The following is a 16,008-nucleotide window of genomic DNA, read 5'->3' on the forward strand; positions in this document are numbered from 1 at the left end:
CTTTTTCAAAATAGCTACAGATGAGCGATCTGTTGGATCGGAGCCATAGCATTTGCACTCATTCAGTGTTGGGGGAAAGTGCCCATGTGAAATGAATAACATGATTCACAAGCATAGAACTTTAGGTACACAATGGAGCCCCTGTGCGTGAAATAAAGACACACACACATGGTGCTTTAGAGGACAGGAGCATCTGGTGTTACAAGGCACCATCATCTTAGAAGTGAAAGTCCTCTGCTGTGAGTGGCATATAAATCAAGGCAACTACCTTCAAGTTTCCTTCATTCCTTTACTCCATACACATTTCTCCAAGACCCCTCCCTGCAGAATTGCCCTCTGGCACTTCATAAGGACAATTGTTGTTCTTATTTCAAAGGTTTTATGAACTATGAAAATTGTCATCAGAGTACAATAATTTTGCAGCATTGTAGCCCTGGAAAGAACATAAAGGGTGAATTATGTTAAAGTGGAATTGAATGCACACAGGTACTCTTAACAGCAGAGAAGTCTGTTTTGACAGGACATTCAAAACTCTTTGTGTTAGTAACTCTGGGGGCAGAGCCTTGGGTGCTTCTAGACAGGGGATCGCTAGCACGATCAAACAAAAAACATTGTGCAGCTTTTCCATTTCCCCTTCCTTAACGGATTAGTAGCGGTAATGATGGGAAGTAAGTGTGTGTGGGAGGAGAGAAGCGGATGACTTCTTGACATGCTCCCTCCCCCTCCACTCCCTTAAAATTCTGTGAATGAGCAGGGTGATTTTACAATAAAGTCCTCATCTGGAAGCACGCCTTCTCATCACAAAACTATGGTAACTATTTGGAAGGAACCACATTTCAGCTACTTTAGGGGTTTCTTTGAAGATATGAAAACAAAACATAATAGGTTTAGGAAAAAAACTTTAAATAAAATAAAATAGTTCTAAAATAGAGCTGAAATTTCATTTGCCTTAAAGGTGTGCTCCTATGGGAAAGATCATCTGATTCCAGAATATCTGCTTCTTTTCCGTGACCAAAATATATGACAGAAAAATCCAGCTGGTTTCATTCAATCACAGTCAGTCCATTTCAAGTCAATGCTTGACAAATATAAAATTATAAGGGGGGGGGGAGAATCAGGTGATGTTTTCAAAGGTTTGTTGATGTACTGGAAGTGGTGATGAGCTAACCCTACAAAAGAATGACTTAATAATGCTCTTTTACAGTATTCTGATTCCATGGGCATTTCTAGACATGACTTTTAACCTGCCATTTTATCACTATTTTTGCTTCTCTATTCCATTGTGGGATTAAGATTGAATTTCTACACACAGCTTTTTTTTCCAGGTGGGGGTTTCTTTTTCTGCTTTTCTGTACGTTCCACTACATAACCTCGAGATGGCACTATGGTATAGTAGAATAGCACAACTACACAAGCATTTCATTCCGTCATTCCCCAAAATGTATTTTCTCCTGTCATAAAAAACCTGTTATAATGCTTAGAGAGGCCCTGGAGGACCACAATATCATCTAAAGCACCTGCAAACTACCATGAGTGAGGAATCGTGAGCACACAATAAAAGCCTTGTCTAGAAATGTTCATAGTTCAAGACATTCAGCCTTTTACTGCAATTCCTTGCGCATAGGGATTAATGAATCCGTCTATTTTCAATTCACAGCTGTGACTTGTGCCACTTTCCTCTGACTTAGGAGGGTTTCCAATATTAATAAATAACTCATTATACTCAAAGGCTGCCACCACTCTCTTGTCTGCTATATTCCACCAGCTGGGCCAGAAGCACCCTTGATTTGTATAAATCCAGATACAGAAAAACGGGTTGAGGATAAGGTCTGCAAGGAAGCAATCTCTAAATTCTCACTGTAGGATTCACTAAAGACTGAAAACGGGACTTATTTATTCAGAGGCAAAAAGTCAGGGTTTACAGGTGGAAAACAAGGATCAACCTATAGAACACATACTTAAAAGCAAAAAGAACAAACGTGCTATGCTCCTTAGCTACACCAGCTTTAACCCTGAAGTCATTTAATGGGCAGTACACAGGCTTAGATAAAATCCACCACTCTCTCTGTCTCAGGTGAACCGCCGCCTCCTCCTCCCAACCAACATGTCCCAACTGTCACTGAGAGACTGGGCTCTCTTTCCCTCCCCTCATTGAATGTCTATCAAACTCCCTCTTGACAGACCCAGCTGCCAAATCTGTCAGATCACCTTGTTATATTAGCCCTATTCAGGCATTATTAGGATTAGTGAAACTCATCCTGGGAGTTGGGACATGCCAAGTAGCCCCGCCCCCCAACATCACATCACAATATAGCTCCGTCCATAGGCATTCACGCATCGAGGCTTTCGCACAATTTGGAACCTTGAGCAATCAAAGTTCCAAATTGTGTGGAAGCTTCTGCATGATCTAACTGCAGCCTTTGACACGGTTGATCATGATCTTCTCTTAGATTCCCTTCATGACCTTGGATTTTGTGGCTCTGTCTATAACTGGTTTGCCTCCTATCTAGTGGGTCGCTCTTTCAGCGTGTTGGCTAATGGCAGCTCGTCTTCCTCCTTTCCCCTTTCAGTAGGGGTTCCGCAAGGCTCGGTGCTTGGCCCGTTGTTGTTTTCCTTATACATGTTGCCCTTGGGCAAGCTTATTCAATCTCATGGCCTCCAATATCATCTGTACGCCGATGATACACAACTATATCTGTCATCTCCGGAACTTTCTCCTGATGTTCACTATCGTATCTCGGCATGTCTCTGCAGAGGCCACCAGTGAGGGAGGAAGCAGCAGCCAGGCATTTCTCCACCGTGCCTGGGTCCAGCTCCAGCTGGGAGCCCCCTCCCTCCTGCTACCAACTGTCACTGCAGAGGCCATCATGAGGGAGGAAGCAGCAGCCAGGCATCTCTCCACCGTGCCTGGGTCCAGCTCCAGCTGGGAGCCCCCTCCCTCCTGCTGTCCCCTGTAACTGCTGAACTTTCCAACTAAGATTGTAGTGCCTGAATTTGCTTTCCTTTCCCCCCTCCTCCTCCTCCCTCCCAATCCCCTTTCCTTTTGTGTCATGTCTTTTAGATTGTAAGCCTGTGGGCAGGGACTGTCAAGAAATACTTTTGTAAGCCGCCATGAGAGCCTTTTTTGGCTGAATGGCGGCATAAAAATACTTAAATAAATAAATAAAATAAATGTCTTTCAGATATCTCAGCTTGGCTGCTTCATCGTCGTTTGAAACTCAATATAGCAAAGACTGAATTGCTCGTTTTTCCTCCTAAACCTTCTCCTCATCTCTCATTCTCTCTTACTGTCAATGATGTTACGCTTACTCCGGTCAAGGAAGCTCGTAGCCTTGGCTTTATATTCGACTCCTCGCTCTCCTTTATTCCTCATATTGAGGCAGTAGCTAAATCTTGTCGATTTTTCCTGTATAATATTGCCAGGATTCGATCATTTTTGTCTGTCTCTTCCGCCAAGACGCTTGTTCATGCACTGGTTATTTCACGGTTGGACTACTGCAACCTTCTTCTCTCTGGCCTTCCTTCTTCTCACATCAGTCCGTTGGTTTCTGTTCACCACTCCGCCGCAAAGATCATCTTCTTGGCTCGCCGCTCTGACCATGTTACTCCGCTTCTGAAATCTCTTCATTGGCTTCCAATTCACTTCAGAATCCACTATAAACTTCTCCTGTTAACCTTCAAAGCTTTTCACGGTCTAGCTCCTTCCTATCTCTCCTCTCTCATCTCACACTATTGCCCCGCTCGTGCTCTTCGCTCCTCTGATGCCATGTTTCTCGCCTGCCCAAGGGCCTCTACTTCCCTTGCTCAGCTCCGTCCATTTTCTTCTGCTGCCCCTTACGCCTGGAACGCTCTTCCAGAACATTTGAGAACTACAAGTTCAATCGCAGCTTTTAAAGCTCAACTAAAAACTTTTCTTTTTCCTAAAGCTTTTAAAACTTGATGTTGTGCAGACTTTATACTGTTAGTTTTACCCTACCCTGTGCCTGCTTACCCTACCCTGTGCCTGTTGGCATTCTCTTCCCCTCCTTATTGTTTTACTATGATTTTATTAGATTGTAAGCCTATGCGGCAGAGTCTTGCTATTTACTGTTTTACTCTGTACAGCACCATGTACATTGATGGTGCTATATAAATAAATAAATAAAATAATAATAATAATAATAATAATAATAATAATAATAATAATAATAGTACAACTGTCCACATGAAGGCCTCCTTGCTGCAGGCATTCACACTGTGTGCATGGATGCCAATAATAATAATAATAATAATAATAATAATAATAATAATAATAATTTATTTCTTACCCGCCTCTCCGTTTGGATCGAGGCAGGGAACAACAGCAAGTATAAAATACTTGTGTGGAGCCAGATTGTGATGAGATGTCAGGGGCATCTGGGTGCTGAGTTCTACCATTTATAATAATGCCTGTATAAGGCTTCTGTCAGTTTCCCATGTATTCAGCCATAAATCAATTTCATTCCATTTCTGTATCTGGTTGTGAAATTATTCGTGTTTTTTTAAAAAAAGAAATGCATGTAAAATCGCATTTATTTTCATACAGAATTTCCCCTATGCACATTTTGTATGCAGCTTTCCTTAATATATACATTTCATATATATTATAAAATGGCAATATTTGAGCCAAGAACCGAATTATAAAATTTAGAACTGTGCAGAGTAAAGGATAATGGAGTTCCAATCTGCATATTAGTTCAGGAAGTGCAAATTAGATAAATTCCTTTAAAAATGCAGGCCAAATAAAAATTTCCCCTCAGCCCTACCTATGGATTTGTAAGGGATGGCCTGAAATTCCTCAAACACTTCTAGAATCAGGGAATAAAACAGGTGAATACCCAAGGGAAAGACTAAGCTTTTGTTCCCACTGGGCTTTGTTCTGTTGCTATGGAAGCAGACAACTCCAGCCTAAATCCTAATAAGAGATATTATCCTCAATGCAACAGAACAAAGATCCCTGGATGGAATGGTTTTCTACCTGCAACAAAGACTACACCCTCTCCTGGATAGCCATGCTGATTGCTGCATGGCAGCTCACCACTGTGCAAACCTTTCCGCAAGCAGTTTCAAAAAGGTCACACCTAAACATGTCTGTGACTTGTTATGATCAAAGAAAACTCTCTTTCTCTCTCTTAGCCACGCGCCAAGGTATTTTTTTCTCTTATGTAACTTCAAAAATAGCTGTTGGGTGGTATTTATACAAATATAGGGGTTTTCCAGGCATTGTAGCACATCTGTTATGGTGGATTCAAATGTTCTTCCTTGGAGTAATGTTTCTGCTATGTGAATTATCACATTTTTCTGCTTTGTGAATTATCATATTTTCTCCAGCATTCAACATGCAATATTTTGTTGCTGGGAAAACATCATTTTCCCCTCCCAGCTGGCATGTTTGTTGTGATTATTAGTGCTGGACTCTATTAGGGTGGCTATATGAAAAGGAGGACAGGGCTCCTGTATCTTTAACAGTTGTATTGAAAAGGAAATTTCAGCAGGTGTCATTTGTATATATGGGGAACCTGGTGAAATTCCCTCTTCATCACCACAGTTAAAGCTGCAGGTGCCCTGCCCTCTTTTGAATCTGGTCACTCTAGTATAGCCCCTGCAGCTTTAACTGTGGTGATGAAGAGGGAATTTCACCAGGTTCTCCATATATACAAATGACACCTGCTGAAGTTCCTTTTTCTATGCAACTGTTAAAGATACAGGAGCCCTGTCCTCCAAACAGCTTTCTAGACTGACTTTCTGAATTGGCTCACAATGTTTCAGTGCTTGACCTTTTATCATGTAAAATGTGAGGAAAATTTCAGTCCAAAGCATGCTCCCTGGTGTTAAAAATACATTTTTGTCCAGTGTGAAGAAAGAACCCTTCCATTATTTGTTCTTTTTGGGAAATAGTTCATATGTCACAAAGGGCGTCATCAGATGAGCATTTTATTGCAAGCTCATTGCTGGGCACTTATGGATTTTCACGGGACCCTGTCACAACGTCATCTGCATCCCATGTGCCTCCCACCCCTTCTAGCCTTCTTTGTGCAACAGGAGAAAAAAAAAGGAGAAAAAAACAGGAGAAGCAGCGTGATCAAAATGGCCCCCTGAATGGGCCACGTGCACATTGTTTACTTCCTCTTTTGAAAGAGGAAGTAATGAGGGACAAACACGCGGGCAGAGAAAGTATATTAAGGAAACACGATTTTCCCCTTTGTCATGATGCTCAAAGTTACTACAGCCACCCTATCAAAGCATTTAATGCTTCAGAACTTTCAATATCATGCTTGGTCAGCTCCAAAATCAAAAGCATTTTCACTCTGGAAGTGATGGTGAGTGTAATGTGTGTGTGTGTGTGTTCTAATTTTTTAAAAAGACGTGTTTGTAAAATACACATATAAATGGGAAGGATGTAGTCACTAAAAAGCAACCTTTAGATGCAAAAGTGCAAAGCACTGTCTGTGATAAGAACGTAAGAGCCCTAGGTGTTCACTGCTGTATGCCTTTTGATGCATGGGTGGCCAGCTTGCAGCAAAGGTGCCAGAAGTGTCATCAGTGGTGGGAGTTTGTGGCACACCTGGCAGGAACAGGCCATGGCTATGGCGTGAGACTTCCATTCTTGCTTCCTTCTCCAGTGTTGTGCTGCTGTCTACTCTTTATATTAGTTAATGGAATTGTTTTATATGTTATTGTAAAGTGCCTCGATGCCAGAAATGGTGAGGCGGCACTATAGAAATGCTTTAAATAAAATGAATAAATAAAAATTAACTAAAGGCAAAATCACCCCTGAGAATAGGGGGTGAGGGGGGAGACTGTGCATTAGGCACATTAAACTTCTGTCATGGGCTCGTTGAGTTCCACCAACTTAGTCCCACTCTCTTTTCCACAGAGGACCTTGGTGGGAACTGCTTCCTATTAGGTGGAAAACCAAGGACAAGGACAGGAAATATTACCTGAATAAATCTAGCACCGTATGGACACCACACAATTTCTGCTATTGCACTGTACTTGTCTATGATTTTATTGTGAGGATCTTCTATAAGCTGTTTTGAGAGCTTCTTGGAGCTATAAAGTAGGTTATAAGTACTATAAATAAGCATGTAAAGTGGCATTTGACGTGACCACCTTTAAAAAATAATAAATGGTTGGCTGCCATTGTATTGGGGCTGCACTCTTACAGGTGTGTTGATATAGCCGTGCAGTTAATAATCCGACAACAGAATATTGTCAGCAGAGTGCAGCCACGGACACCATGGGTTTGTCTTGATGAGGGGAAAGCCCTGGGGTGGATCTGTAGTGGCGGCAGGTCATTTATACGATGCAGCCGCCATCGCAGAACCATCCCAGGGCATTCCCCCAAAGCTCCGAATTTAAAAAGTCGCAGACTTACCACGATTTTTTGCTGTGAGCAAGGCACCGACATGCATTTGCCATCTGTCACCTTGCTCTAGATTTGCAGCAGAGGCATGTCCTGGCCAATGGTGACCCCTGATTGGTCGCCATGGCCGGGAAGGGGGAGGGAGGGGGCGGACATGCGAGCTGAATGGCCGCTGGAATTCCTCCACGCTTCTCCGGCTTGGGCAGAAGGGCACCCACGCTGGAGAAGCACATAAAAGGGGGAAAAGTTAGAATAAAGATTTTTTTTAAAAAAAACCACCAAGTATATGGGACGCACCACGGCACCCATGTAATGATGCTCAGTTGCGAGGCCATGCATGGGCGCAGTGCCAGCAAGGTTATTTTTTAAAAAGTTTGGGGGACACCCTGTGATGCTTGTTCTGTCCCAGAACCTGCCCCAGGATGATGAGGAGGGGAAAAACCTGCAGGGAGAGGAATAGGGTGCATGGGGGGGCAGCTCCTCCTCCTCCTCCACCTGGTGAGGTTTGAAAACCTGCATTTTCAGCCCTTGCCATGGGGATAACACAAAGGAGCACAAATGCGGGGGTTTGAGGGCTCACGGCGCCAATGCACTGCCATCAAGACATGTCCCATGACTGCATTAAATCCATGACCATTCTGCAAGAGTGGCAGTTTCATGCACACCCAATGGCCAATTGTCACTCTGCACAGATGCATCCAAGCTGCCTGCAATCCATTATAGATCTGCACAACCCTGCCTTAGACAGTGAACTGGCCAATAGCATAAGCAACAACCTTTGGCCTCCCCAGTGCAGTATAACATTACAACAGGCTGGCTTCAGCAAAAGCTACACGTTTCACACATGTTTAAAATGCTTGGTCATTTGTCCACTTCCTGTATTTGAACCCTTAAATTTCATGTCAAATGATACTATAACAACAACTCTGACTTTATTAACCTCATTCACTGCAATCAATGAGTTGCATTTTTTATTAGTGTTTTCTATGGGTCTTTTTTTAAATGAAAAAGAAGAAAAAGAGGGGAAACACCCACAAGCAAGCACAGTTTGTGGGGAAACAAGAGAAATCTAATCTTTTTTTTTTCTTTTTCTCTTTCTGCCAAAATAATTCACTATTAAATTGATCTTTGGAATGCACAATAGGTTTAATAGCTGTAATCTTTCATGTAACGTTTCCTTTCACTAGTGCTTAACAGCAGTCAAGCTGAGAGTCTTAGCACATACATTGCTCTTTCATTCTCTGTGAACCAGCTCTGCATAACTGGCTTCATGAAGGGATAAAGAAGCCCTAAAGATAGACCTGGCAGGCTCTTGCAGAATTGAAAAGGGAAAGGCATTTCCATTTGCTACGCTTGCCCCTTGGGCTCTAAAGGCAGCAGCCCATGCGTATTCGGAAGTAAATCCCACTAACAACAATAGGACTTGCTCCCAAGTAAATGTGGTTAGGATCAGAGGATAAGGGTGTGCTAAGCTATGCAACTCCTGTAGCAAGGTTGGTAGCAAGACAAGAGAGAGAAATTGGGATAGGTAAAGCAAACAGAGGTCTACATTAACATTTTCTCTATTTTTTTCTCAAAAACTTTGATAGTGTCCTTCTAACCTGGGGGCATGTCTACACGAAGAGTTTGCTCCGGGGTGGCTTCGCAGTAGCAGCACATCATCTACATAACGCAGCCACCATTGCAAAGCCATCCAGGGGGAAAACCCCAGAAACTCCACTGAAAAAAAATTGGGCACTTACCCCAACTTTTTTGGCAGTGGAGACTTGTCACAGCCCATGCCTCCCCCTGATTGGTCACTATGGGCTGGACAGGGAAGGGGAAGAACCTCAGGAGAGCCCTACGTCCAGTGTAAAATAATTAAAAAATGGGGAGAGGGAGGAGAGAAACGGCCCCCATGCCTCTTCAAAAATTAAAAAACGAGGGATGAGAGGAACAGGGCCTGTTCCCCCCTTCTTTTTTATTATCTGTATCTGCGCAGATACAGATAATAAAAATAAAAGGGGGGAAGGAACGGGCAGCCAGAGGGAGGTCAGAGGGAGGAGAGGCGGTTTGGGTGCCTGGCGTCCCTCTCCTCGTCCTCCTGGCTGCCTCGTTCCTGGCCCCTTGTTCCTTTCCCCTTCAGCGCAGCGGGAAAAGTTCACACTTGCGTTCCTTCCCGTGCAGATGCTGGGAAGGAACGCAAGTGCGGGAGCCAGGCGCCTCAAGGCACCGAAGCGCCACCATCAAGACGGGGGCCTGGAATGAAAGAGATTGGGCATCATCAGATGAGCATTTTCACAGAATTTCACAGGTCGCTCTCATGACGTCGTCTGTGTCCCGTGCGCCTCCCATCCTTTCTAGCCTTCTTTGTGCAACAACCCCGCCCCCAAGTAAATCCGACTTACTTTTTGAGGTAGAACTTGCCTCTATCTCTTGCTGTGTGCAGGAGAAGCAGCACGATCAAAACAGCCCACTGAACGGGCCACGTGCATGTTGTTTACTTCCTCTTTCAAAAGAGGAAGTAATGAGGAACAAATGTGTGGGCAAAGAAGCAACAGTAAGGAAACGTTACCCCCCTCCCGGTGTGATTACGCTCATAATCACAGCTTTTACTGTTTCAAATTCAGCTCTTGGAGCCTGCCTTCTCAGCACTGCTTTGGCGCCATGCTGCCACTAAACCCCAGTTTTGCTGTTGTGGGGTGGCAGCAGGTAATCCCCACAAAGGAGGCAGTGTGGGCTTTCTGGCAGCCATTTGGCTCCCCGAGCCTGCTCCCTGCCCCCGCCCAGCTTCCGACAACCAATCAGAGGTCGCCTCCTGCCTGCGAACACCCCCCCAGCTTGACACTAGATCAAGGACAGACGACAGAAGAGCTTTTCAATGCAGAGTCTTTTTGCCCCATAGTGGTTGTGAATTGGTGGCTGCATCATATAACTGAAGAAGTTCCAATTCACAGGCACAGTGGGGCAAAGATGATGTTTAGACAGCCCCTTGATAAAATCATTGACTTCACTGTCATGCAAACAGACCAGAGTTGAGCTGATCATCTATCCCTCTAAAACACACCCACACCCACACCCACCCACCCACCTAAATCAATATAGTGATACATTTACTTTAGAAATAATTTATTCAAAACAAACCTTCACACTAAAGGAATGAGGCTAAATAAAGTCTCTTCCCACTTCCTCCTTATTCTAACTTTTCTTTCCGGAGAGATCCCTCGATACCATTTCAAATAAGAATTTTATGAAGGAGATATTCAGAATTTAATTGAACCTCACTTAACTGCTTAAAACTTTAAAAAGAAGCTCTCAGCAAGAGCTCCAGGGAAAACTGGATTTTAATGAGGTGGAATTCCTGACTGAGGAGGATAAACAAAGATTCTTTGATTTTCCAAATCTTTTCTAATAGGATTTCTCCTTTAATTCCTTCTGTATGTTCTTATTTATAAAAATCAGGGATTACATAACAGACAAACAATGCAGCATGAATGCCCATAATGGCGAGGCTATATCCCTTGCTGATGACTTATATTTCACAGACTGTCATTCTTCTGCAAGTGTTTGAGCTTGTGCCCTTGGCAAGGCCTTTTTTAATTTGCCCACTGCTGGTAATGAGTTTTCACAGACTCAGTTGTGAAGGATTTTTGCCTTCCTTTTTTTTTTTTTTAATGCAAGAGATTAAAATGCATGACCTCAAACAGTGCCTTCCCCCATCTGGTTTTCTTCCAAAAAATGGCTGAATTCAATTGGCTCTGTCATTAGGAACACAATACCACTCTTTCTTGGGCTTCTGAACAAATATAGTTATGTTCCTGGGAAAATATGGAGAGAAAGAGCTAAGATCATTCAAATACTTTGAATAGAATAAAGGATTTAGAACCTCAGGAAATGCTCTTCATTTCCTTCAAAAGATTACTTGCCATTTAAGTAACAAGGGAGTCTCAAGGAATTTTAACCAATGCGTCAAGAGAGGAAATCTGATCAAAGACACTGCACAGGTTCCCAGTTAATAATGCTATCATATGCCCAAGTAACCTGAGCATGATTCTCAGAGGAATGTAGGGTCTGTCAGATTGGATCAGCTTTGCGTCCATCTATTCTAGTATCTTATGTCCAAAAGGAGCCAAAATCAGAAGCCGTGAGGCAAGGAGTGTAAGAATACCAAAGCAAACAGCTTTGAGACCAGTTAATGAGTCCCACATAGATCACTGGAGGTAGGTCAACAGACTGCCTAGCATAAAAAATGTGGGGCATGGTTTCTTCTGGGTTTTATAATGACTTTGGGAGGAGATTTAGCCCCTACACCCTGACATGCCCATGATGCTACTCCATTTAGTCACAACATTCACTTAGTTGTGATTTTAATCCGCAGGTAGTTTTATAGTGTTCTATTGCCAGGAACATTTCATGTGTGGTATGAGCAAGGGGAAATGAGGTAAAAAGGCAGCATCAGCCTCTGTCCCTGTCCCAGGTGGTCCATTGGCCCATCTCTCAGTGCTTTCCACCACCTAAGAGTGCAATCCAAACCACCGGAGCTACCTCTCTGGAGGGAGTTCAGACCGGGCAGAAGGGCACCTCCATCAGCCTCCACCAATAGAAAGGAACTCCACCAGGGGGCAGAGGGCTCTGTCAAACCCAGCAACCCCTTTCTGCCCATGGAATACGCCATGGAAGCACCCTCAGAAGTAGTTGACAGCCCTGAAATGGTGGGGTGGGGTGGGGGTGGGGGATAGGGTGCTGGCAGCTTTGGAGATCCAAAGACCTGCAAATCCCCTGAGGGGTTCAATCCTCGGGCCCCTCAACAATCGTAGCATAGTGCTGTACAGCACAAAAAGAGGAGAGAGGAAAAAAAACCCATCTTCTTCTGCCCTTGCTGGCATGAACCACCACTCTTCTGCATTCCTCCCTGGGCCCACTTTTGATCCCTCTGATAAACATTTTTATTCTAGCAGACACTTGACCTGTGGGATTTAGGAGTTTTCCCTGTCTCTGTCTCTGTTTTTATTGTTTTTACCAGTGAAGGCTGGGGGCTCCAATGTCAGTGGGGTCGTGAATCTGCTCTGGGTTTCACTCAGAACTAGTCAGAACTCTAAAGGAGCTTCACACCTCCTTTAGAATTCTGAACTGGTTCTGACTGAAACCCAGAGTGGATTCACTGCCCCACTGACATCAGAGCCCCCAGCCTCTTCTGCTCTTACTGTTTTTCTGTTTTAAATGTTTTAAACATTTTTGAGGTCATTTTCAATTTGTTGTAAACCACTCTGAGCACTGTTTCTATAGTGGAAGGGAAGAACATACATATTCTACAAATAAACTAACATTGGCCAAATCTACACCAAGCAGGATATAGCAGTATGAAAGCGATATATGAAGGAGCTACACTACTGCTTTATAGCAGTATTGAAGTGCACTGACAATTCTTGGGGCCCATTGACACATAACATATACCGCTTTCATAGTGTTATATCCTACTTGGTGTAGATGTATCATGGGCCCCAACAGTTGTCAGTGCACTTCAATACCACTATAAAGCAGTAGTGCGGCTCCTGCCATTGATGCAATCATGTGCTACTGGTTGTGAAGACATGATAGACACCTGGATACCCTTTAACCCTCATGACAGACAGAATTAATTGTGGGATCAATATGTGTGGGGAATGTTAGATGAAACCCCTTGAAACATGGGCAGGATCTACACTACTGCTTATAACGGTTTATAATGGTTATGACTACTGTTCAGGCCCAGGACAAATTACATATACTGTTTTCATACTGTTTTAAAAGTGTTATATCCTGCTTGGTGTAGATCAGCCCATGGTACCTCTTTTCCCTGGTATGGCTTACCATGCCTCCAGTTTAGCACCGAACTGCTGAAGGAGCAGCACACAGAATGCTTCCATCAGTGGCAATTCTCAGTTTGCCTTCTGGGGGGAAATTGTCAATGCTTTTCTGAACACTACTATTTGCCATCTGTGAAATACTTAATGTCTCCAGGAATTACAGCTCCCTGGAGCATGCTGTGAGTTTGCTTTTCTCACAACAGCTACCATTCTTTAGCCTGTCATCTCCAGCTCTTCCAATTCTCATTCTCTCATCACTGCTATAAGCAGGTTCAAGAGCTGCACTAGCCAAAATAAGAAACCATTAACCTTTTGTTTTGTTTTGTTTTTACAATGTGTCATGATCTGTCCTTCTGTCTGTCAAGCCAGGAAACCATCAGTATTGCCTTTAAACGGAAGCTACGTAATTATAGAATGATAGAGTCATAAGCGACTTCAAAGATCTTCCAGTTCAGGATCAGAAAGCTGTGGCCTTCCAGATGTTGTTGGCCTACAATTCCCATCATCCCTTATCATTGGCCATGCTGGCTGGGGCTGATGGGAGCTAGGGAACCTCTGGAAGGCCACAGGGTTCCCCACCCCTCATCTGGACCAAACATCTGCTGATGCAGGAAAGCCAGTGCTACTATACTTGTGTTAAGTGGCCAACTAGCCTCTGCCTAAAATCCTTTAACGAAGAAGAGCCCACAACCTTCTGAGGGAGTCCGTCTCACTGTCAAACAAATTGTACTGTCAGGAAGTTCTTCCTAATGTTTAGTTCAGATTACCTTGCAGCAAAGTTAGGTTTTCCCCAATCAGTGGTTGCATCCTCTGCCCTAAATGCATGTTTTCTTTTGCATGCTAATCTCGTAAATCACAATTCCAAGGTAATACATACACACAGTCTTCACATAAATGGATAGGGACATTTTGTGGTTGGATTAGCTACATTGCTGTTCCCCATTTCAAAAAATATCAGGACAGAGGTATGCCCCAGGGCTGGAGAAAGGGAGTGCACTGCTTTCAGAAAATAAATTAAATCAAATCAAATTAAAAATAATCTCATTCCTCTCTAAAGAAATGCATAAAATGGAGAGAGCTGTTCTTATTTTTCCAGTTCTCCTATATATATTTCCTTACTATCAAAAAGAAGGTTTGGATATGCTTAGCTTGTTGATAGATAGAAACTTTTTTAAGGAAGCTTTCCATTATTACTAATGAAAGGATACTTTTCTTTTGTCTCTGTGTCTTCTTTAACCTACAGTAGGGAAGGAGGGAGGGTGAAATCTTTCATTTCATAGAAGCAAATTGCTGGGAAAAATAAAAAGTGGCCACCCTATCTGTTAAAAATCTGTTTTCTCTTACCCAAGACATAAATCTCATTGTTGACTACAGCTGTGCTGAAGCGGTATTTCGAGTACTTCATCGGAGTGCGCTCCATCCATTTGTCTTGGCCTGGGTCATACTGCAACATTCTGTTGCTTAATCGATCAGGCTCATCGTCAGGAAGATCCATCTGTATGAAATATGACAGCCATATAATAATACAACATTTGGAGCCCTCTGCACACGCCTGCATGCTATTAATCACGGAAGACAGCTGAGCAGATAAATAACATAAACACATCAATTATAGCTGCGAAGTGATTCATACTCACTAGGCTTTAACAGCATCCATGACTTGTGGTTGGGAAGTACATTGTGGAAGGCACATGAATAACGACACATTTATATTCTGCAGCAAGAGAACTGAGAATTTGGGTAATAACAAACCATCAATGGACTCAGCTCTGACAGAACATAGCTCTTTTTACAAGGCTGCTGTGACATCTCAAGAAGAAAGCAAAAACCTCTTTATTTTCTCCCCACAGATGGAATTTTTTATTTAGGTTGTTATTTGGGTAACCCACAAGTTTCTAGATGAACTTTAAAAAATTGTATAAGAATCCTTTCTCAGGCGAATCGTTTATGAATGATATAATACCAACGGAAAAACAAAACCATGCACATTTCTTCCCATTTTGCATGTATTTTGAAGCTACTAAACTCTAGTACTTTTCTCCGATCTTGCATGCTCTCTTTCTCACTCACACACAGTCTCCCTTAAATTCCATTCATTTCAATAGGTCTTCTCTAATTAGGAATAATATGGGGTACAACCCTGTGTTTACTTTTGATTTCCTATTGGAACCTTTGACAATCAATGTTTACAACTCAACTGGCTGAAGCTTTAAAATGGCTGTTGAGATTCAATCATGTAAGTGTAAGGTTAAGAGTTGCATTTTTAATGTAGGATATCACATTGCATGAGAATTAAGTGCCTTTGTGGAAATCATGGGCATGCTGTTTAGGTTTTATATTTGACATGCCGTAGAAATGCCTAAACATACTCTGATATTATTTAGAGTATAATAAGGTGCCTGAAATTTACCAAGAGTTGTACAGATATTAGAAACAAGCCAACCCCTGCCATCAGGTTTAAAATCTAGAGACAGAATATAAAGGGGAAAGCAATGGGGAGGGAAGAGGAAAGTAATCAAATTCAAATACCAATTCTAAAAGTTACATAATTTCAGCAGTATCATCTGATCTGGCAGAGTGGGCATCTCTGCCTCTAAAGTACACATACCTACTCAACCAAAACAGTCCTTCGAGATTAAACTATGATAATGGGTGTTGCTTTTTCTACATACAAAGAGCAGTACATATCATATGAATTTCTTCCTTGATAAATTCAGTGGCTAATCAGTTGGCCATGGTCAAAGTCCTACGATTTTCTGGAAAGACTACCCAGAGACATTGGATTAACTGTCTCTCGTT

General features: G+C 42.8%; 1 protein-coding gene across 1 annotated transcript in view; it reads right to left on the bottom strand.

Moving 5' to 3' along the window:
* The window catches only part of KBTBD12 (kelch repeat and BTB domain containing 12), a 67,198-nt gene that overhangs the window by 31,670 nt on the left and 19,520 nt on the right, over positions 1-16,008 (bottom strand). The window contains exon 4 of the mRNA XM_063121372.1: positions 14,554-14,704. Coding sequence (XP_062977442.1) covers positions 14,554-14,704 — 151 coding nt within the window. The remainder of the gene's footprint in view (positions 1-14,553; positions 14,705-16,008) is intronic.

The sequence above is a fragment of the Elgaria multicarinata genome, chromosome 3 (assembly GCF_023053635.1).
Source record: "Elgaria multicarinata webbii isolate HBS135686 ecotype San Diego chromosome 3, rElgMul1.1.pri, whole genome shotgun sequence".
Lineage (NCBI taxonomy): Eukaryota > Metazoa > Chordata > Lepidosauria > Squamata > Anguidae > Elgaria > Elgaria multicarinata.